The 24081-nt window shown below is 34.4% G+C and overlaps 1 protein-coding gene across 9 annotated transcripts in view; it reads right to left on the bottom strand.

Moving 5' to 3' along the window:
• STXBP5 (syntaxin binding protein 5) overlaps window positions 1–24081 on the bottom strand; it is a 111551-nt gene that overhangs the window by 17687 nt on the left and 69783 nt on the right. For 2 of the 9 annotated variants that reach the window (XM_084283522.1, XM_084283530.1), the window contains exons 15-22: window positions 22657–22877; window positions 21013–21191; window positions 19988–20113; window positions 19336–19487; window positions 11276–11341; window positions 8069–8125; window positions 7933–7980; window positions 929–979 (exon numbers count right to left, since the gene is read on the bottom strand). In XM_084283522.1, coding sequence (XP_084139648.1) covers window positions 929–979; window positions 7933–7980; window positions 8069–8125; window positions 11276–11341; window positions 19336–19487; window positions 19988–20113; window positions 21013–21191; window positions 22657–22877 — 900 coding nt within the window. The remainder of the gene's footprint in view (window positions 1–928; window positions 980–7932; window positions 7981–8068; window positions 8126–11275; window positions 11342–19335; window positions 19488–19987; window positions 20114–21012; window positions 21192–22656; window positions 22878–24081) is intronic. The other 7 variants (XM_084283523.1, XM_084283524.1, XM_084283525.1 and 4 more) reach the window with 7 other exon arrangements.

Raw genomic sequence — 24081 nt, 5'->3', positions numbered from 1 at the left:
TAACTCTTAAGTTTCAGGATATTCCAGTGCCATCAACTCTTCCCTTGCTGATAGCAAGGGTTGTCAAATACACGGTTCTCCAGCTGACAGTCCGATCCTGATCTGTTTTCTGCTGGGGTTGTACAGGGGATTCTGCTGCAAGAGGGGAAAGGGAGCTGTGGCAGACAGAAGGCAGCTTTCATATACAGGCTACATCTACTGCTGTAGGTCTACAGCTGTCCCTGATCATTTTTTTCTCTAAAATGCTGGATCTGCTCTACAAGCTGGTAGTCAACTTTTGATGAAAAAGCTCTAAAAAAAAAAAAAAAAAACTATTCATTTGTATGTTGTTTTAGTTATGCAAAACATTTAGCATTACAAACTTCACAACTTATTTGCTTATTATGTAAAAAGGTATTGTACTTTTTCAAGGAAATTGAAATTCTCAGACTGGCCATCTACCCAGCAAACAGCTGTATGTTATTTTCATTTATGGAGAGTGGTCACAAGACAATTACTATTTGTAAAAAGCATCCAACTATTTGCTGAGCAGACCTCAACATATCCTGTTGTTCCCAAGATACTGCATTTTTCAATTTAAAATATATCAGATGGTTTTAAACAGGCAAGCAATTTTCCTTATAATAAATTACCTGCTTATTCAACACTTTTTCTATCACAGCACTATTTTGAAAGTAGGAGTGACAGATGCCTAAAAATTATGACAAAAATGTGATAAGCCATGTACAAAATTTGCAGGCTTACCTTATGATGACAGCAATGACATTTTGTGCCTGAGAGCCCCCAAGGAGAGTGGAATTAAAATTTTAGTTCTACACTTCAGATAATGCAACTCAGTCATGATAGTTTACATAAGTAAGGACTCTTTAATGTATGCACACTCTGCAAAACAGTTTCAATAAAGATAAAATCAACTATGTAAACTTACCTAAATCAGGCTTTAACTCAGTTGGCAAACTTAGCTTCCTGGACATCTTTGCTGAAAAGTGAAGTATATCTTTTTTTTAAAAAGAATAAACATAATTCTGCTGGCCTTTATTTGCTGCTTTCCAAACATTTAATAAATTATTGTTCATTACATTAACTGCAGTACTTAACAGGATTTCTATTAAAGCAGAGCCCGACTTTCACAAGTGAAGGGTGCAAAGTAGAACGTGGAAGATACCGCTGTCTTCAAATACAGCATTTTATTACTCTTGCCCAACTTCATTTCCCCTTAGACTTCTGAATGAACTTGATGGATTGGATGAATTTTGCTTTGGCTCAAACTCAAATTTTATCTCTTTGGGTAAGAGAAGATAATGCAGACTCAGTTACTGCAAGACTATACACTGAAGTTTTCAGAAATTGAACATCCCCTCCACTCTTCTTCTGCCCTACTTCCTGATCACACCTGAGATACTTCAAAAAAGAAATCAGATGAAATTTTAATTGCTCTAAAATGTAACAGGTAAGAGTACATGTGTAAAATAAGCTAGTAATCTGAGATGTAATCAGCAATCTTAAAAGAATGAAATTACAAGGAATAATTATATATGATCAGCAGCATACAAATGTAACATGCAAAAAAGTCAGATTTCAACAGTACTGGTCATGTGAAAAGTAGAGCTTGATATCATCACTGACATAGAGAATTCTGTTTGTAGGAACAGAAATCTTATGGCTTATTTAAAATGCAGTATTATGCTAACAAACATTGATAAAGTAATAGTCACTAGTAGACTTGTAGCCATACATCCTTCATCTTTCTTTTAACAAGTAGTAGAAGGAATAATTTTGATATAGCTTAACTTCTAGACCAGGGCTAGAATTTGAATTTCTCAGCCACATGCTATATCATTTAGTTCTTCGCTGTCTTTTAAGGGTAATACTTCTCCACCTAAATAGATGTTGGATACCCGTCATTAGGCAGATTGAATCTTGCTTTTTCTCTGTTAAAAATGGGAGTTCGCTTATTGTAATTATCTTTTTTTTTTTTTTTTTTTTTTTAACAGAAATCATTGTTTGCAACATGTCCTGAAGAAGAGTACATGATTTAAAGTTACTTCCACTCCTTCAAAAGGAGAAGTACTTCATTGTATCATCAATTATGCTCATCAATATTACAAATGCTAGTTATCTGAATGGTTGAACAGTTTTATTCCTGTCATACATTATGAAAATTTGAGAGTAAGGCTCCAGAAATAATCTTCTCATTTCCTTCACATGTCATTGTTACAAAGTATGTCCTGTTCAAATTAAATTCAACTCAGACCACAATGCTAGTTATTTTAACTTACTTTAGCGCAGGCTGAAACGGAAAAGGGTGCTGCACCTACATGTTTTCTACCCTCACAGCCTTGCATTGGCATCTGCCTGGCTTAATGATGAGGCCAAAGCTCATCTTCAAGAAGTTTTTGCCAGAGGTTGTTTTCAGCAAGACTGACTTGTTTCAGATCAGTGCTCAGCTATACATATGGTAAACTGTGGTACAACACTGCACTAATTACAATGAATCCTTTTTTCTGTTGTCAGCTTGAACTTGCATCAGCTTGGTGCAAGAACATGGAACCTCATCTGGAATTAGGAATTATAAGACAGGTGTTCCTCATCGTAAGATTTATTTTCTGTTTTGGACGTGTAAATCATAAAAAGCTGAGATACTGAACAAAAGCTGAAACATGCACACAAAAATTGATCTGGTCTTGGCTTTTCACAGCTTTTACTATGTGTGAATATCAGTAATGATTAGTTTATTTAATCATTTTAAAGACTAGAGTGGTTATTTTTGGCTTCTCAGATCAAAGTGTTTAACAATTTTAACTCAGAAAAAATGGCAAGAAACACAAGGTATAAGGCAACAGGTCATACAAATACAGGTTTGTGTGTCAGATCCTAAGAGTCAATCCCTACTTTTGGCTTTTTTGTTCACTAGTAAAAGGCCAGCTGCATGGTCTAGGTTGACAGGGTAAAACAAATCTGCCCAGCATCTTCTTCAGTACATACTAAAAAATGCCTCTCATTAATAGGACAACAGGATACAAGAGGTAAGACTATCATTGCTAGAAATCATGAATTAACGTTATGAAGAAAACTTACAGCTCAAAACATATTTCAATGTGTCAAAAGCCTCAATAATTCCAATGTAAATAAACAAGAGCCTATTTAAATAGCAGTACTGCCATCTTGTGCTTAAAGAGAGAAGTGCCTGAAGATGCAATGAGAAAATAGGAATATTTCACCAGCCAAATCGTTTTTTAACAGTACTTGGTATAATAAACTGCTTGCATTCATATGTGGCTTATAGTTTACAATAGTTTTAAGAAAATTCAGTTTTTCCATGACTTAGATGAAAAACAGCAATACTGCCAGACAGCTAGAGAACTACCACATAAAAGATAATGATCGGGGAAAAGGAAAGGAAACAGGATTGAGATGTCAGTGTCCGGCTTTTGACTCTATTTGTAGAACAGGTGATGTCAACTGCCCCTTCTGAGTGTAACTGACCTCAAGTAGCAGCTGTGATGCCACTGCTGAATACCTCTGCCCCATTTACAGCCAAGGCTGCCTTTCTGCAACCAGCGCAAGACAAGGAGTCAGACTAGGGAATAATTCTGCTTCTCTTGCCTCTGCTTAGACCTACACTTTATACTTCTCTAAATTAGAAAACCTTAAGTTGTACATAGGCCACATACACACATTATTTTGCTTATTTATATAACTAAACGTATATTATGAAAATATGAGATTAGAGAACTGTCCAAGAACAACATCCACGATTCTTGGAGATTTCTCATATGTCAGTCTTGAAGTGGTAAAAAAAAATAAAATAAAAGGTTAGCTTTGCACACTGTGCTATTTTTCAGTATAGCAGGCTCAACCAATTCAATGAAGAAAATCTGAAGACTACCTGAGACATATCTCAACTGTCAACAGGAAGCTATGGCTTAAAGTAATAGTTATATCTTATTTTGCAGTACGTTACCCTGAGCTACTTTACAAAACATTACATTGTATAGCACATTAGTTTGAAAGCTGTAAACTGTTTTCTCATATATTCCCTATTCAAGGAAACAGTCAAAACCCTCTACTAAAAAAAAATCCTTTAAACCTAAAATAAAGTAAGACGAGTATCTTGGTGTTTTGACAGACAAGAGAATAGTTTACATGAAGCATAATTCATTTAACATTTAATGAGAAATATCTAACCAGCCTTGAATTTTCTTTCTTGCTAGTATTTTAGACATACTCAAGTTCCTATGTGATTCAACGTTTGACAACTGCATAAAAGGAAAAATTTAAATTACCAAATTTCATGATGCTTAAAGAATCAAATACTGTACTGGTGACAGTTAAAGAAATAGATTATCAATGCTGAGATGTCTAAATTTGTTAGAAGAATAATGAAGTCATTTTATAACAGAATGCCTGAATCAGACAAAGTATTAAAACGCTGGAAAAAAACACTGGCATTTGGGCATCTGAGAACTTAACCTTTGATTCTGTGAAAATGGAATTAAAAGTCAATGACTTTAGCATTGTTTGGCAATTTTAGTTGTACACTTCATAATGTGAAAAGCCTTATGTTAATGGTAACAGCTATGAGTACAGAAATTTTGAATTGCAATTACTCTGCTTAGATCTGCCTAATGATATCATTTGCAATTGTTCTTAAACTTGCAGATTGCAAAAAAGAAATAAAAATTATTTTACTGAAGAATGCAGTCTGAAATAATTATAGCGGTATTGAAGTCTACAATATTTTTGAAGTCTACAATAACTTCACTAGAGCTTCTTACAGAAATGGATGTTGTAATACCTCAAGTTCTGACCAGATTCATATTGATATATTAAGTCATTGTACCAAATACTTTACTGACACAAACATGTAAAACAGCTAAAGATATTGCTTCATCTGGAATCAGATCACAATGCCTTTCTACAAAAATTACATGGTCTTAGACGTAAAATACCTATTTTTTTTCTCTTTACGTCTAACACACTTTTCAACAGTAATTCACAGAACATGACTTACGTTTTCAAACGTTTGTCATTCCCAAGAGAAATGTTTGCATCACATAACAGCCAGAGTATTTTCTATAAATTCCTAGTTCGTTAAACCAAGTATCTCCTTGTACCTAAGGTAATTGCAACTATTCTGAAGTTCACCCCAATGCAAACGAAGGGGAAACGTGACCCTAAAGCCACATATTAACAATAGACCTTTGGATAGGTACATCTGCATTTTTTTTTTTTTCCCCTCCTAAATACTCGTAAAGACAAAGCTGAAACGTTGGTTCATGAAACATTTGCATTTTAACTTATTTATCCTACTGTTGCAATCTTTGATGGTTTTGGATCCTTTAATGAAGTAAGAACCCTTGCCTGATACTGTCACTAATGATACATATCAATGGAAATGAAGATGCTTCTATATAAAAACTTTAATAAAATGATTTAATTGACAATGGTTTCATATTTCTAAATGGATGCATTTTCTGTTACCACCTTACAGGCCTATCACTGAAATTAAATTATTTCTGTCTTTGTCAGCAGTTTTCTCTCACTGTTCACATCTGACAAAAAACACAGGGGTGATATTAACAGTGACTGAAATTAACTATGTAAACTATTCTTTTTATTTGTAACCCATTTTGACAGGTTGTATTTCACACATGGATAAAGACGTGAAAGTACTTGAACTGATTGCATGATATGCCAGTGCAAAAAGCTATGACCATGCTACATACACACAAACTCATTCCTGTGAACACAGTTGATCGTAAATTGTGTTCTTTCATACAACAGTGTGAAGATAATGACAGAAAGTAGCACTCACATTTTACAAAACTTATTTTCCATTCACATTTAGCTGACAATTCCATTTAAAACAACGAAAATGCAAAAAAATGCAACTATTAGCACCAAAGAAGTGGCATAGCATTTTGCCTTATTTTACATATACCGAAGAGCGTACAATATAAGTTCAGAAAGTCATGCAGAGGAAAGATGCTGGGTATAAGGTATAGAAAACATAGTAGTGGAGAAAAAACAAGATCATTCCTTGCACAGCATCCAACTAACGGAATGCAGATGAAATAATTACATTTCTTCAGACTTCCATTACACTGTGCAAGGTACACAAAGTAAGGGCTGACTGGGAAACAGTTATGAATTACACATCCAATGCATTCATTATGGCCTCAGCTCTGCATTTAACTTACACCCAGAAGAAGGCATTGCTTGTAAACATTATGCTATTTTAGCTGTGAAAAACATTCACACTTTTTTTGAAAGGCTTCAAGCTGAAACAGATGTCAACAGTTCTATAGAATTATCATTAGCATGTTTTATTAATACCATAATATTACTCTTTTAAAAAAGGGAAAAATAAAGTAATGCTCCAACACATTATAAGACCTCATATCTTGTGCAAAAAAATAAGTTTAGAAGAGACTGCTTTGGGACAAAAGGAAAATACCTCATCAACAGGCACTGACCTAACATGCACAACATTAAGTGTTGTTTTTCTCAGGAGAAGAACTGAACATAAGCTTCCAGTTAGCCAGAATCCTTTAGGAGAACATATCAATGAATATTCATGTAAACCATGCTCAAGTTTTTCCAATTATATAATTTAATTGACATAATGATCTATTACTGAGAGACACTTGCTTTTTTGAATTATGCTTCGGCTTCTCCTGTCTCTGAGCTCATCTTCCCTAACCTGTTATCGCTGCAGTTGTGATAGTACTGAGCAAAGGGGACATTTCTTACTCTTCCTCATGTTATGCTTCACATTCCAAAGGAACCTTCACCATAGTCATATTTTCATATTAACAATTCTTCTCGATTACTGAGTTGTGGATTTGTGGTTTAGGATTAAAAGTTAAGTTGTCAAACAGCAAATCAGAGAATAGTGAAAAAGAAACGTCCTCCATCACCTGACCTTATGGTTCAACATAACCTTTGAAGTAGTACTTCAGCAAACAACTTCACTACACAAAATAGTTTGGTTTTTGACCTCACAAAAAGAGTTAAAATTAAGCCTTCCTGCTAACATACTATACATATAATTTACATATACTAATGTAAAAACAGAAAACATAATGAAACATTAACATAGAGATTCTGAAATGAAAGTAGCCATATCCCATGCAAGAAAGAAAAACCCTTTCCCAAAATCAAATCACCCAGCCCCTGGACTTCATTTATTTAATGACCCAATTGTTATAAGCAGAGTTAATTTTCATTCCAATCACAAAAGTGTTCAATCTATTAACCTGCATACAACATATTCCAAGGCAGTTTGTTGCCAAATTTTTAAGTGAAGTCTGGATTTGGAAGGAAATTGTGTCACTGTTAGATGCAGAAAAGTAAATACAGTCTGGACCAGTAATGGGGTGTACGTAATATACATATATATATTTATGACCAAATATTTAGTCATATATATATATATACATATATATATATATACACACACATATGACCAAAAGTCCTTTTCCACGTGATTAAATCAAAACATGATACTACCTCCACCTTGACCACTGTAATATGGAAATCTGACCATGTGGCTATAAATGTAACACACAAAAGAAGTTTAAACAGCCACACGTTCTCAAAGGGAGTGTACCTTTGCAAAAATAATGGAATAATGTTGTGAATTGCATAGACTGAACTCTTAGTACAGATTAGAATTCCACCCATCCAGAAAACAGAGAAGTGCATTTGCAAGAGTGTAATTTAAGCCACCAGTTTCCTTGATTTTTTTAAAATTGTGCCCAGTGTATTTAGTACAGAAGCAGCCCACAGAATTACCAATTAGAAAAAAGAATGAAAAACAACTAAGTATGCGTTTTTAAAAATTTTATTTATTTTTTGCTGCTGAGTTAGTGTTGCATAGAGTAAGGCACTGGATTAGGAACAGAACATTTTCTTTCTACTTCCTACCTATGTCATTGGCTACCATCCTGGAAAATTTTCTGCTTTTGGTCTTCACTGTAAATAATATATTAATAAAAAAAGGTCAATCTATGTATCAAAGAATGAACTGGAAAAAAGACTTTAGAAAAGAAAAATACTGTACCCTTTTCTATAAAATTATTCATTTTTTGATCATCATCAGAATTTGGTGAACCAGAACCTATGAGTGAAGACAGAATGAAATGGATACACATTTAATTTTGACACAAAACCAATGCATTAATAAAATTTTCAGTTTAAGGTAGATAAAAAGGTTTGTTAAAATATGAAATACTGATGGTGGTATTCTCTGGTAGCTGGTAGCTGTACTAGATACTATGGATTACAATTATTTTGTTGGGACAGGAATTCTGCCACATTGACGTTAGTTTAGTGAGAGAAATATTTCTCTCACTGAATAAAATATTTAACACTGAGTAACTGTATTGCTGTCCTAATCATGGTTCCAGACAAAAAATTAGCCCAAATTACAATTCACAGAACACAGTAGTAACAAAATAAGAAGTTTTGAAAATCTTTTTTTTTTTTTTTTTTTTTTCCCCAATGCAATATAACATTGTTTGGCCACAGCTCCTCAATTATTCCGCCAACAGCTCAAAGCCAATGCTGTCACCTAGGATTTTTCAGAATTCTTAATACTGAAAAAACAGTAGTGGTGTCTGTAGGCCACTACTTGAAGCCTCCTACTGAAAATAGAAAATTTCACTGGATTTTATTTTGTGCAAGTGTAAAAATAAGAATGGAATGCAAACATTTTGACATTTGTGAATACAAAAACATGATGGTTTACAATGCTATACATTTATTTTATGGTCAGATGAATGCCCTCAGTTTATCACCTCTTAATTTCTGGAGAGGAAAAAAAAGCAGGAGACAAAGTTCCCATCTGTCCCCTTTCCCATCCCCCCCTGGTTTTCTGTAGTTCTCTTATTAAAACTGTAGGATACACTCCTAACTTGCAGGTGGCCCCTTTCACAGTCCTCTAAACTGTATAATCACCCAATGGAGCAAATCAAATGGAAGTTAGCTTCCGTATCTCTTCACCTGGGGACTGAAACGTGGAAGACATGGAAAATCTAGATCACTAGAGCAAATTCAGACTTCAACCCAAACTGACTGGTTTGTTTTACAGGTCATATTATTAGCAGTCAAAGCCAGCAACATATTAAATTTTCAATCCACTCCTCCAAAATTAAAGGTAAACTTTTTGTGCTAATACATTTCTTTCTTTACTAGCCAGATTATTTTGGAAAAAGTTTATTTAAATTTGGCCTCCATCCTGCACCTCAAGTTCACCAGTACAGTGCGATACTTTCTCCAAAATGTCCTCTCTTATCTTTCTGAAAACAGCATGTCATTTTCACATGACTAAAAGAAGACTACAGTGTTGTGATCTTGCCCAGAAAAGGTGTAAAATTCAGAAACCAAACCTAAGGAACTGCAGTTCTTCTCATATCCATAAGAGCCGGCCTTCCCCGGAACATACAAGCATCACAAAAAGATTTCTTATCAGTGAGGTGACTGCCTCCGTCCCTAGTTACAAGTATCTTTCTCAAAGGAAAACTGGAGAAGCCTGCCATGAACCTTCTCATTCATGAAAAACTGGGAGGAGAGGACAGAACAGAGGGAAGCAGGACACAGTCTAAACTTACCACTTCAAGAATCTACTTTACAGGGCTTGCAGCTGTGGCTTCTCAGCTCCCTCTTTTCTCTATTCAGTATTTTTGGTATTTAGAATTATTTCTCTTTAGTAGTGCATGTGTACTTAAGAAATCATATACTCTTTTCACAGAATATTCAGCTCCCCAAAATTCTAGATTTTATTATGAGTAAGCTACCTTCTAAAGTCTTCTCAGATCATCAATTTATAAATTAAAACTTAAATCCTATCACTCTATGGTTAAGATTTACCCTCTAATTTTGTTTCCTTTCAGGCCATTTAAATCTGTCTATTCTAAATTGTCCCCTTATTTGATTCTCTTTAAAATATAATGCAATTTGGATACATATATATATATTATCTACTCCAGCTAACACAACCCAGACATGAGGGAGGGAGGGTAGGCAGATTGTTAAATTTAAGATTTTTCCATATAACCTTGATTCTTACCCTAGTACTTCCATTGCACTGTTAGTGGAAATGGTGATTTGAGTTTTATACCACTTCAATATCAACATTATGAAAAAAGCCTCTAATTCAACTTAGTGTTTTAAGCTTTAGCTATACAAGTTGGAAGTCATTTGGGCTGACATTTGAGTGATGCTGGAGCAAGAGAGAAAAAAGATTGCAGTTACAACTCATTATTTGTTCCCTGTAAACATTTTTGCAAAAACAGTAAGTTTTTCAATGGAGATGGGGCAGATGATAACAAGATATAACACTGCATTTCAGTTTTAAACAGTTTCCTTCATGGCTCACTTCCTTCATTCCTCACATGACTCACAGGCTACCATATAAAAGGAATCTATCCTTAGACCCCTATATTGATTACCAGTTTGCACGACATTGCAAGTATACTAACTACATTATACTAGCTACCTGTGTAAACCTTTGACCTTTAATTTGGAGCAGAGCTTTCAGTGAAACAGATGAAGTGACAATACTTCTTTAAAAGTTTTGTCAAGAGTAATGCTGAAGATGCGTCTTTTACCTACTACATGAAATATTAATTTCTAATACTATACACTGACACATACTATTTAATATTTACATATCTATAGCCTCAATGAGCCAACACTGAAAAATTTTAAAGTTGTGTAACATACTGCTGAAGCTTTCTTTTAGAATATTAAAGTACATGGATATTCAGTAACTACTGAATATCCATCCCCTTCTCCTTTTTTTTTTTTTTTTGGAAACAAGAAAATCATACTTTGTAAGGATGACAGCTTCTGAAGACCTCTGATTCCAAAGGAAAATGATAATTTGTGGAAGCAGAAGTAAACTAGCTCCTTTTGCAAACTTTTTTTTTTAAACTACTTCTGACAAGTGAAACACCAGATACCTGAACTACTACAGGAATTCATACACCTCTTATCAGTGTTTCAGAATTCCATTGTGCAGTTTAGTAGTCTCCCTGAAACACAAATATTGCAGATTGTATCTCTCTTCACTCATTTTCATGACATTTTTATTGCATCTGTTAAATAAACTTTGCTTTAAAAATACAGTGGAGCAACACAATGGTTTTTCAGGACTTCTCACAAGTTATACAGGTTTTATATAATTACTTAACCAATATGCGCTTACTTAAAGCATGCCATCTTCTGTGCAAATAGGAAGATGAAAGTTAGAGAAGGTGATGATTACCTGAAGTAGGTGATTTGCAGCGATCTTCTGGCACCATTGTACCTTCATTAATATCACAAAGACCTGCTGGAACACAAAAACAATGTATAGTGAATATGGCTGCTATTTCATCCTTTCTTCCATTACAGTTAGGATTTTTTTTTATTAAATACAAACCAGCTGGCTGTGGTAGAATTTGTTACATATTACACTTTTTAAAATTTGGACACTAGCTGCAGCCACTGCAAAGCTATTCACTTCATCCTACTCATTAAATTTCAGTGAAAAGAACTATCTTTTAAGCATGACACACTTAACTGAGCACTTAATTACATTATATAGATATATCAGATATACATCATTTCTATTTTGAAAAAAATCCTACAAAAATGTAATTGTTAAAGAAAGTCACATGAAAGAGGATCTCTAAGACTACAACCACATTCAGAGTATATGTGAAACTGAGTTCTTTCACTATTTGTTTTCTATCTGTTAAAGTGATGAGCTTTGTATTTACTTTCATTCTGTGAAGTTCAATATGGAGTTTTACTGAAAGATTATGTCATTTGCTGAATTTAGGGTATTAGGGTGCTTAAAAAAGCCTTCTTCCTTATACGAAGGCATTTCACTAAATTACATTGTCAACTCTGACCATTTGAATAATGAATATGTTAACATCTAAAGCTCATTCCTTACATTCCAGTGAAGGAAATAAAGAATAGGAGTTCAGTATCTGATGCTAAAGATGGAAGTTACCTCATTAATGTACTAAAGATTATTCCATAGCATTAACTATGAATATACAAGGAATTTTGCCCTTTTCCTTTTTGATAATAAATTGCTAGCAACACTGCCCAGTTTTAAACACACTTGAGACTATAAATGTTTTGTACTACACAATGTTGTGTAATAAATTTTCTTAAAAATACACAAGCTGCTCTCCCCAAGAAGCAAAATAAATTTTAGACAGTAGCATGGGTGGACAATATATTTTTATGTATATTTAAAGGACAATGTTTGGGATACATTTACAGATAAATTTCAGCATGTTATCTCTCCAAGATAGCCTGAGCAGACCACGTGTTATACATTCAGAAATCAATAGCTCTGCTAATCACAAGTAAGGGTGATCAAAATCAGCTTAGAATTAATGATCTTTCTCGTTAAGATTTCTGAAAATTCACAGAGCTCCCTTTTCACAGATTAAAAGCATGTGATTACCATTCTGAGAATATGGCCTTGGTGAGAGCAGATGTCCCTCAAAAATATAAAGACAGATCTTGATCAGGCTTCTTTAAGAAATAAACATGAATTTTTGGTGCTGGGAACAAACAACCAAATTGAGACTGCACTTGGTTACTACATGGGGAAGCTTTTAGATGAGAATGAGGGGAGGCGGGGGACTGAAGCCTCCTTTTCGGGAAAAAAAATCTTTTAAGCCTAAAATGTGCTTATTAACAGTTTTAATAGTTAACATCCAGAAGGATCCTCTGACCCTACCTAAAACAGATATTAAACATCTCCCTACTCTTTCAGCTGGTGGAAAGCACAGGCCTCACAGAATGGTTTCACTGGGCAGCCTATATCATCAATAGAGGAACAAAAAAACCCGTCAGGAGTAGCCACACATAGTTTATCAAACCAATTAGCATCTTCTTTATAGAAGTTTTAGGTGTCCTGAATATTTGAGGTGGAGTCTTCTGGTACTAACAGTTGAAAAACCAGTTTCACCCACAGAAGAACAAATACCATTTTGACATTTTAATGTTCTTTCATCACTGACTGTTTATTCTTGCCTCTCCCCACTTTCTTTTTTGGTAATCCAGCAAAGACTTTGCCAGCGTTGCTGAGTGGGATTTGAAAATGAACATGGTCCTTAAGTATGAGGGGAAACAGTTCTTGCAAGCGTGACAAAGAAATACCCAGGAGGTTTTCTGGCCTTCACTTTAAAACACGCTACCCAAGGCCTTCTGGTGTCTGCCATCTCAAAAGCTCTTAGCTTAGACACAGTGCTGTGCTCACACTGCCACTCAGATGCTACACATACCTATTGTACATGAAGCTCTATTACAACATGCAGAAATATGAGCTCATTACTCCCAGTCAAAGCACAGTTTCAATTCTGAAATGTCACAATAGACAACACAGTATCACACTATGTAGACTGGCTCATTACTGGAAGCAGGAGGTTTAAAGAACGCTCTTTGACCAAATATTAAGTAAATTCTCACAGCAGTGATACAGGGAGGACAAACATATATATCCTGTGCTTTTAGAAATAGTCATGTTTCTAAATCATGCTCCTCAGGGAGCCAAACAACATAAATCCTAAGATGCAGTTCAGGAATTTAACATCCTCTCTCCTCACAAATATTTTAATTCTTTATCTTCAGAGGAAGAATTGAGCTTCTTACACTAGCTTCGTCTGAAAAGTGAAATCCTGCTTTGTCTGGAATAGACTTTAGACAAGAATAAAGTCATATACCTACACATTTGCTTCCTCTGTAAGTAGTATTTAAGTTAAATTTGATTAATATCCATCTTAATGAATGACTCATATCAATTGATCCAACAGAAACCCTCAAAATATAGTCTCTTGTCATAAAGCTATATGCCAGTTTTATGCATTAGTTAAGATTTATCCTACTAAAGAGTAAGTGGGCATTATGACCATCATTATGGCACATAAACCTTGGAAATCTAAGCATAGTCAACACTGCTTTTATTTGACAGATAGGAGAAAGGGACAGAAATATATAAAAAAAATTATGTATTAGTTGTTACAATGAGCAGAGAGTAATGAAGATGATCTGAGTTGAGCCTATGAACCATGAAGGCCTGTCTACCTTATAACCCAAGGCACCCTGATATAACCCATGTGCACAGTAAATTCAGGAAAGGTTTCAGGCTTACAACATATGTGCAACTTGCTGTGAATTTCTAAACCAATTGATCCAAAGTCTTCTATTTCAGAACTGCAACCTGACTAAAACAAATATATGGAAAAGTGATCTTCTTAACAAGCTCTTAGCTTCCTTCTGAACTCTAGTAGCAGGAAATTTGAAATAAACTTTAAAATGAATCAAAGTCATATAATGCTACTAAAGATAGAAAAAACATCATGCTGCATTAAATGCTCCCTAGAACTACAACCAAATTTAACTAATGTATTATGCTTCATAAGATGTTTGATGATTTTGTGCATAAGCTTCAGGCAGATTTATCACAGAAGAAACAACTTCACAGAAAACCTGCCTAACAAAAAATACAATTAAAATAATAAACGACATGAGAATTAGAATTAAAAATAATTAACTTGAGACAATTAAATAAACACAATAATCAAACTGTGATTTCAGTTCTGTATTTGGCTTAGCCACAATTGATGTTGGTCTGGTTTAGTTTAAGCCTAAATTTAAAAATTCAAAACAAGTTCAGGTCCAGATCCAGTTGGAGTAGAAATAGGATGGGTAAATGAGTAGAACAACCAACCCCTGTACTTTCTTCTGGTTTGATTCAACTCCAGTTCTGAAATCCTTGTTGGTTACATTTAAAAAAGACTTTTTGATGTGTAATCAAATAAAAGTCACATGCAAGCAAAAACTGCTTCTACTTTGTCTGAATAATTCTGAACTCTCTCTGCTAAAACATATAAAAACGTTATAGGAATATATAAAACATACATACATTTCTAGTATATTGTACTCATTGAAAAATCACAGAAACCCTTGCAACTCCCACCAATAATAAGCTTTGAAAGAGTTAATAAGGTTGGTGTCTTCTGTGAACTCAAAATTATGGGACTAAGCAAGCAACAACTGCTATTTGTAGTTCTTTTGTGTAGTCATAAAATTTTGAAGTGCGTGATATTTGGTATCAGTACTGGCTGTCTTCTTGCTGACTCTATTCTCCTGTCATACTTTGGAATTTGTATATCAAGCAAAGATCTCAAAACAGTATTAACAGCCACTATGAATAGATTTCTCATCATCCTGTAGAAAATTTTCTCACATTTCAGCATACAGCCAAAGCTAACTTTTTTCTTCCACAATCACGAGTTAAAGATTAAGATTGATTTCGTTTTTATCCATGACAAGCACCTGAAGATGTTGTTTAGCAGGCCTTCACAAAACACATACTGCATGCTTCACAACCTATAAACTGTCACCTAAAACACTAGTAAAATACCTGGTAAGATTCACTGAAATTGCAAAATACAATCCCAACCATAGCTCGTACCTGTCGAACTAGTCTGAAATGTCAGTTCACAGTCAAGCTAGTGTGGAGTACCTTGACTCTAAATAGATGTTGCTTTAAGATGCGACCCTGAAATTCTTTTCCCAAGTAAAAAGATGACAGAAACATACATCATATTCTTGTATCACAAGTGAAGGGAAAATCTTGCATTTCTACTCATACTTTAGAAAATACATAGCTCTTAGTGTATGATTTTTTTTTTTTTATAAAGAAAGTCTTTTTGAATTTTCAACTGATTAACTCAGAACATGCCATTTAGTAAATTATAAATGTCTATTTAATAGACCATTTAGACCATCTGCTTACAATTTATGCTGGAACATATGAAATAGCAGGGTTCTTACTGAGGAAGGATCAACTCTTCTTGCTTTGTTTGGTCAAAATCTGTGGAAATGGTTGAATAACAGAATATTTTTTTCCTACTCCCCTGTATCATGAAATCATTGAATCTTTGGTTTTGCTAATCTTGGATACTATGGACAGTAGCAATATGCCGCTTTGTCACACTGTCTGAACCTGAACTTCAAACAACTAATTAATAATTTGTCTGAACGCCTACATAGGTTAGAATGATTACCTTCTAATGCTGTTGTTGTCTCAAAGAATGAGAAATACACTGAAGTTTCTCTAAAACATCCACATTAGGCACACAAACACTTTTTCTAGGAAGATTTACGTACTGAGTACTAGTAATGCCTGAAGGTTACTAGAACTGTACAGCAGTTGAAACAGTCTTATGCATACAAATCTTCAGATGTATTAAAATAGAAATGCTTTAAAGACAAAAACAAAAGAATTCAATGAATGTAGGCTTGAAATACAAACGAGTGATCATAAGTTCCTTGTATTTTTGAAGGCACTAAACACCAATATTAACATTCAAGAACTGGAGAACACAAACCCCCAAAGTGCACTGACTAGCTCATATAGCACCAATCCCATAAATACAGCAAAAAATTATGCTTTAGCTTAACAGAGTTTTGTAAACATATACAGCAATAATTATTTATTTTTAAGCTACCAAAGTCTGGATAACAGCAAGAACTAGAAAACTAGAAATCATTAGAGATGTTAAATAGCTCTAGAGAAATTAATTTCAGTCTTTATAGAAAGTGAGTGTGCAGCTCTAGCTAGTCAAAATTTGGAAAGGATGGTGAAGGAAAGCAGGATCAACTACTTGGTTAAGAAACCAACTCTCAAAAAAACTATTCTAACCTATAAATATTCCAGGTAAACTCAGATTTTCACTTGTTGGCTTCAGAAGGCAGTTCTGGAACTTCTGCCCATCTTTTGCTTCCCTTCACAGTGTCAAAGGAGCATCAGATCCCAGCTATCAGTTCTTTATCATCTCAAGGTGGAAGCGTTTCTTTCATGCCTAACTGTTCCTTGGCAGCAAATGACGGAAGACCATAAAGAAAGAAATAGTTGGCTATTAAGCCTACCATCTCTGAAATGCATTTATTTTTTTCTCTTTTGGAAAAACCACAGAGAGAAACTAAAAAAACTAGACCACAGTCTCAAGTATGCCTTCCCCCACCCTGCTCACTGTTCCTTGGGTTTAGTTTTATTCTACACTCCTGTTATAAGGTGGTCGGATTACAGCCCAAGGGCTGGAGAAAACTAGCATACTAGAAAAATGCACATTGTACTTTTAAAATCTACTTTATATTTTCTGAATTCTTGAATGCTGTGACTGCTGGAACACATCAGAGAAGCCCTGAGGGTAACTCATGGCTCTGATGGGCTACCATCAGCCCCCTACAGGGCTGTGCAATGCACCAACACCTGAACTTTTAAACCCTACAAGCAATTTCTTCGCAGAAGTAAGCTTTCACTTTTAATGGACAAATCACCATTACAATGTTAATAAGTAAATAAATAACTGTTGTCATCTTGTAACACGAGTTCTGAAGCTTTTTCAGCCAGGATGGGGACCAAGGAAGAGAAGGTTCTAGCCTCAGAGGACCACTGGATTTGGTGAGTCAGATCTTGAACCTATAGACATCAGCAACTTATGAGACAGGTTCTTGCTTTCCTCCTCTCTCCTGCCAGTACATAGACTATTATCATGGTTGCTTTTTTCCTTCCAGTTTCTTTCAATGAAGCCATGAACAAGTGATAGATGTATGATTGATTAAAATCAGTTTCTAAAACTAAAACAATTACTTATAATGGAATAACAAAAAATATTTGTGGTGAATAAACAGCAAGTAAAAAAAAATCAGGTTCAGATGTTCAAAAATATTTTATTGCCATGAGATGACTTACTTATATAAGAGGTGCGAAGCTTTTTCACAGACTCTGAATATAAGTTAGAAAGGCCGCACATGCAAGAAGCCACAGTCAGCATACCTTTATGCAGCAATGAGAAAAGGAAAGACGGAGACACTAACAGTACATTTAAGAGAGAAAAGCCAGCTCAACAACTTGTATAACCAGGTTTAGAAAACGCTCTTGCCATGCAGGTCATTAGTATTAAAATGTAAGATGAAAAATTATATGATTTCATGTAACAGTTACATTCATGAGCAAGAAAGACTCGATTCATGAACATCGTAGCCAGAGTGTTAACTCAGATTTATGCTGAACATTAAAATAATAAAAGGCAAGAGAAGTAATTTTTAACACTAAAAATGCAGTTAATACATAAATGCATGAGGTAGAAGTTAAGCCCTTTACTACCAAGTGCAATTAACACAGTGAAGCTGCAAAGTTATTTCTTTCTTTCTCAAAGATATATATATATATATTTAAATTATACTTAAAGTATATCTTATCTGACACAGGCTAAGAACTGCTTATGTTCTGCTTTGTGCTAATGCTTTTTTAAAGCAGTTTTCCAGTTGAAGTAAGCTGACTGGTGTTAACTACATCTTTCTCAAACCAATGTTTTACTAAAATTTCCTGGAGCATCAATTTTCACTTGGATAAAATGTTACTTGAACTTTATTCTGGATCAGTTAAAATAAACCAACCAACTCTAGAGCATGAAGAAGTTTTTTGAACATCAATAATTTCCCATCAAACGGTAATCATATGGGGGAAGCAGTGACTTTGTTGATAGCCCTGTCTTTAGCTGCTTTCCAAATTAGCTTAAAATTATCCACTAACTAACAAGAAGGAGAAAATCTTGAAATTCTAACTTTTAATTTTGGCAACAAAAAGTTTGGAATTCTGACTGAAAGGTCATTTTCCTCCTCTGCTGCAAAGAAGCACCCTTCTTAAGTATACTTTTGAAGTCAAGTTCATTTTTCAAAAAAAGCTTCTGTTTTACTCATTTGGATTGTGAAGTTTAATTGATTTATTTATATCAAAGGCTTCCTCCGAAACTAATATAAGAGCATGTACAATATTATAACACTCTTTAGATTATCATGGACCTTTCTAAACAAAGGTTAAAATAGGATGCAAAATGATCTCAGCAGATACAGTAACTATCTGCTAATATTAATAGGTTTATACATGCATGTGACATGGATACTAGGCTTAGCAGAAGAAATGACTTCAAGCTGTGTTAAAGGCATAAATCTACTGAGTGTTTGTAACTTACATCTACATACACAGAACATGCGTTTCCATCTGTTTTTTAAAAAACTAACATTACACTAGAAAACATTAACAATGATATCAAGCATTACTGAGTATTGTTTTATTGAGTATTATTTTTGAAGGAAAAAGTAACAAACCTGCAATAGTGATGATCAAGAAGAAAGGATGAAACCATAACGGCAAAAGCATACTTGTATGCAAAGAATAGACACCGTTAGCCTTGATAAACTCAGAAGATAGACATAGCTGGTTAAAATAAGTGCTGAATAACTCACCCCCAGATGGCTGCCGAGTTTTTCGGGGAGATCGTGGCTCCCTACGATAAGGATCATTGGAGCCATACAGTTCAATAGTGCCAAGATTCAAGAGCACTGTCTTCTGCAGGTAATCAACCATGGCAATACCATTACAGTTTCCAAAAACTACTCTGGAAAAAGATAAGTGGAAGGGAAGATAATGCTAGTCAAATATAGGTATAATTTCAATTTTGATATTTTTTTGCTGTTAAGAATTTTAAGACTTCCTATTTTTTTCTTACTTTATTATTACTATTTTTAATAAGTTGCCCTAAATTAAGAATCTGTATAAATTATAATTTTAGAATGCAGAATTGTTTGTGTTCTTTTGTATAAAGATGTGACACTGACTAAAGTAGATCACTGTCATTGTATGTGCCAACCTATCTGACAGAGGCTTAACTGACATTTAGCTCTACAGTGCAAACACAAGGAAGAATGATGCTGATTTGTTTCTGACATTAGCATCATCAGCAATCACTCTGCCATGACCCACAAAATTTAAGCACAGGAAATTGATTGCATCTCGTGTTGCTGTGCAAGTCATGTGAACACACTGACTTAATTTTTAACAAGATAATTAACACATTAACAAGATAATGAAAAACAAAATTGCATAGAATATACTTACAGGCCATATGCTGAATTGACTGCTAAGCTGGTTATCTGCTGAGGAGGTTCTCCGCTCACCCACACTAGTTGGATAACTAGCTCAATTTGGTAACCTGGAGACTGCTTAAGAGGAGAATTTTTAACTCTGCAAAGTAAGCAAAATATATCTTTTTGACTCTCTAAAATCTTTTTTTCCTTATAGGCTCAGAATTCACTGAACTTTTGAAAGTTTGGATAGCTGCAAAGAAAATCAACCAAAACCAGAAAACTACCTCAGAACTGCTCATCCAGTCTTTTAAAAGCCCCTTTGATTCATTATTGTGTTGAAAATAAATTGAGCAATGATCACAAACTCCATTTCTCTCTTCTTCAGAAAAAGTACAGTATTTGCACTCTGTACTGACTTGAACAGCATCTAAAAGGAAGGTGGCACTAACTCTTTTCTGAGTTCCTAAAAGAACTCTGGTTTAGAGGATGTAAGAGTGAGGAATGTGGATGGAAGAAGCATATGGAAAATGAAAACAGAAGCACAAGGTATTAGACAAACACAAACAAGAAGTTAACAATAGGGAAAAGAATTCAAAGCAATGTAAGATGACTGTGATGGTAGACCAGTTACAAATAAAAAGCTTGAGGGGTGGGGAGGCGGGGGGGAATTGAAGCTCTTGGAAACATTGCCTGCATGCTGACAAACAAACTTAGGAATTTAATTTAAACATTTTTATTTAAAATGCTTGTTCTACAGCATGAGCATCTATATCTATACTACCATCTGTGCCAAAGTTTCCCAAAACAAGCAGCATAGTCATAAAACTATTTTCTGATTATTATTATTAATATCAACTGGAATTAGGACATTTAAAGAAATTAAGATTGGAATCAATTTATTGAAAGGGAATTTAACTTCCAGATATTTGCAGAATGTTGCTGTAACAAATGTGTTTCACTGACAGTAACATTTCTGTAAGATTTTTCCAAGTAGATATATTATCAGCATACAAATTTTCTTGTTTCAAACTCAAAAACAAAACAGAATATACTTACTTTAAACATGGGACATTATCACGAAGTCCATCAGATGAACTACTACTAGTTGATGGATGAGACTGGGGAACAATGGATTGAGGATTGGAACCTGTGCCAGGAGTTGGTAAAGGTGGCACCTGCTCACCATCTGGAGATTCAATATCATTTATTTCATACAACAGACGTACTTCCAGCATCTGCAACATAAAGTTAAAAACAACAACAAAATCTGTCAATTCTGTCTTTCAAAAAATACATGAATTAAATGAAGTGCAACCAAAGTTACTAGTGCTAAAAGTGACATCCAGGACTTCTCCATCTTTTTAAAGATAAGTTGCTTAACAAATATCACAACCTGAACACACACGGTCTTCAGAAATAGAGCAATACTAGCTACTTGAGATTGAACATACAAAAACCTGAAAACCTAACTTATTTCTCACCATTTACAAGTTTCCTGCTCAATAAGGACAATAAAAGGAAATACTGAATACAAGACTCATTTAATTGTCATTATGTGCATGTAATACTCTTAGTTATGATGAAAGCTTATTTTATGTAGTTTGGGAATGCTGAAACTAAGAAGAGCCAAAGGCAGGTGAACAGTTTGACTGATATACCCACTCAGTAGCACTATACATACAGAACTTAATTCATTTTTTAATGTTGTATCGATCTAGACTATACATTTTAAAGAACAGAAGCTCATCATGATTTCAGACTTTCTTCTGTTGGATCTGCAACAACGTTAGTATTAATTGCAGCACAGTTTAAAGAAAGTTTTCCAATATCTTATTCTCATCTGCAAAGCAGAACTTAATTCAGACAAACAAATAACTATACAGTAAACTTTAAAGCATTCCGAACAAAGAATCAGCTTGCTACTTGCTTATTTCTAAAAATCCATTAGAAAATACTACTACTTTAGAAGGGAATACACTTACACATGACTAAACACTAGAAGAAAAACTAACATGGCTCATCTCCTTTACTGAGACTTGTCTCAAGTGGAAAGAATAAGAACTGTATCACCACTAATGATTTATTCAGAACATTGATAACTAACCATCTTCAAGTTAGCTTTCTGCTCGTATATCCAGATAAGCAAAGTTGCATGTCTCTAATTTAACAAAAGATTTCTCAAACTCTTGTACTAGTCTTCCCAAGTCTTCTACAACTTGTAATAGTATCAAATCAATAACAGCAAAGTCCTTAATAGACCTTTGGGCATGTATTGTACAGTTCTCCCCTTCTTGTTCTGCATACTGCAGAATTTTTACCAAGAAAAATAGTAATTATTAGTAATCAAGCAAAAAAAAAAAAAAAAAAGGCATCAACCAAAAGATTTGAAAATTCTTTGACTCCATATCTAATTCACTTCCATTTAAAATATATCTCTGATTCAACTAAGTTTTGATCCATGAGTTGGTCTGATAGAGCAAAGTACTATTATCAGTAGCAAGATCTGAAAAAGGCAATGAAAACCAAATCTTGGTGTGTAATTTTTATTTCTGCTGAATTTCATAATTTATTACTGTTCTTCCATGAAAAGCCCTCCCACTTTTGAGATGATCTTTTTTGTCTGTTTTACTAACAAAATGAAAAACTGAATTGCTGCAAAAATCTTATTATAGCTATATCCTATAAAGTTATACAAATTACCGGAATGACTTCTGTTGTCACTTCCTGCTTGCTGAACCTGTAAATAATGACATGTGCAGAAACTCCAGCTATGCACAGCATTCTACTTTCTGGACACCATGAGATGATCTGAATAGCATATGGATCTTCATCTACTATATCCGTGTTTGGCCTGTCATCCTTATTCCGTGATTTTTCAAATACTTTAGCTGTTTTGAGCTTATAGAGTACTTGCAGCGTTACTAGGAGCAAACCAAGAGAAATAAAAGTTAGTTCCCATTTAAGCAAATATTTTTCTCTTGATAGTTTTTCTAATTTAGAAATGTTTCTTGGTAGAGACAGCCCACGTGTTCAGTAAAATACAGCAGAGTAGAAAAAAATGAGTAACTGTTGATACCACCCATGCAGTGCACCACTCGTTCAATGCAGGATCAGTTAGTATCAAAAACTTTTCCCATCTATAGATATATATGCTAAGCTTAAATTACAAACTGCTGTCAGAGTTTCTCACGTTTAGCAACACTTCAGGTTCTCTTTATATTGGTAAAAACTAGTTATATTTACCACACCACAACTTAAGCCTATGGTACACAAAGTGAAATTCCTTCCCTTTCTCCTTACAGTATTTCAAATCCATGGCCTCTTACTTGTGTTTTCAAACTTAACAGCCTCAATTCCTCCAATTTTTCAAAACTATTTTTGCAATGATTTTTGTATGTGCTGACACTGCACTCCCACATAACTTTTTTTTTCTAGACTAAGTTTTGAGTGTATAGCCTTGATCCTATATTCAAATAAATGGTCTCATGCTACTCAACAGTCAGTAATATTAACCTCAATTATAATTGTAATTCTAATTCTTTCTTCCAGTATTCTTGCAACTGCCCTAGTGTTGCTTTCAAACTTCACAGGAAGTCTCTGATCAGTCATCCAAACCCTTGACATCAGTACTAATCATATCCCTATGAAAACCTAACCTATCCTTTCTGCTCTTCTGTATTTCAGTAGCTTCACCCGACTCACATACTCACATTGCCCTATTATATCTATAGGGCTGTGGTGTTGGAGAAATTTGAAAAAGGTTCAAAATTAAGACACAGGATAGCTGTAGCTTCCACTTTAACAGGCTAATTAATCTGTTATTAAAATGAAACAAAATGGCTATAACAGGAGCTACTTTTGACAAATCTATGCTGAGTAATATTTTTAACCACAGAGAATCAATCAGTTTTTCCTTCTTCCAGGTTCCACCCCCACTCCAAACAAATTAAAGATCTATAATACTCCCAATACTCCTCCTTCCCGTTTTTAAACATATATATTGCATCTGTTCCAACCTACACACTCCTTAGCATTTTGGAGCCTCACCAGTCTTCCACAAGTTTTCAAAAGACAACTGATAATGATTCCAAGATTGTTTCAGACAGCTATAAAGCCCTAAGAGTA

The sequence above is a fragment of the Netta rufina genome (assembly GCF_964035555.1).
Source record: "Netta rufina genome assembly, chromosome: 3".
NCBI lineage: Eukaryota > Metazoa > Chordata > Aves > Anseriformes > Anatidae > Netta > Netta rufina.
The sequence above is the reverse complement of the archived record's forward strand: the minus strand, read 5'-3'. Positions and strand labels throughout refer to the sequence as shown.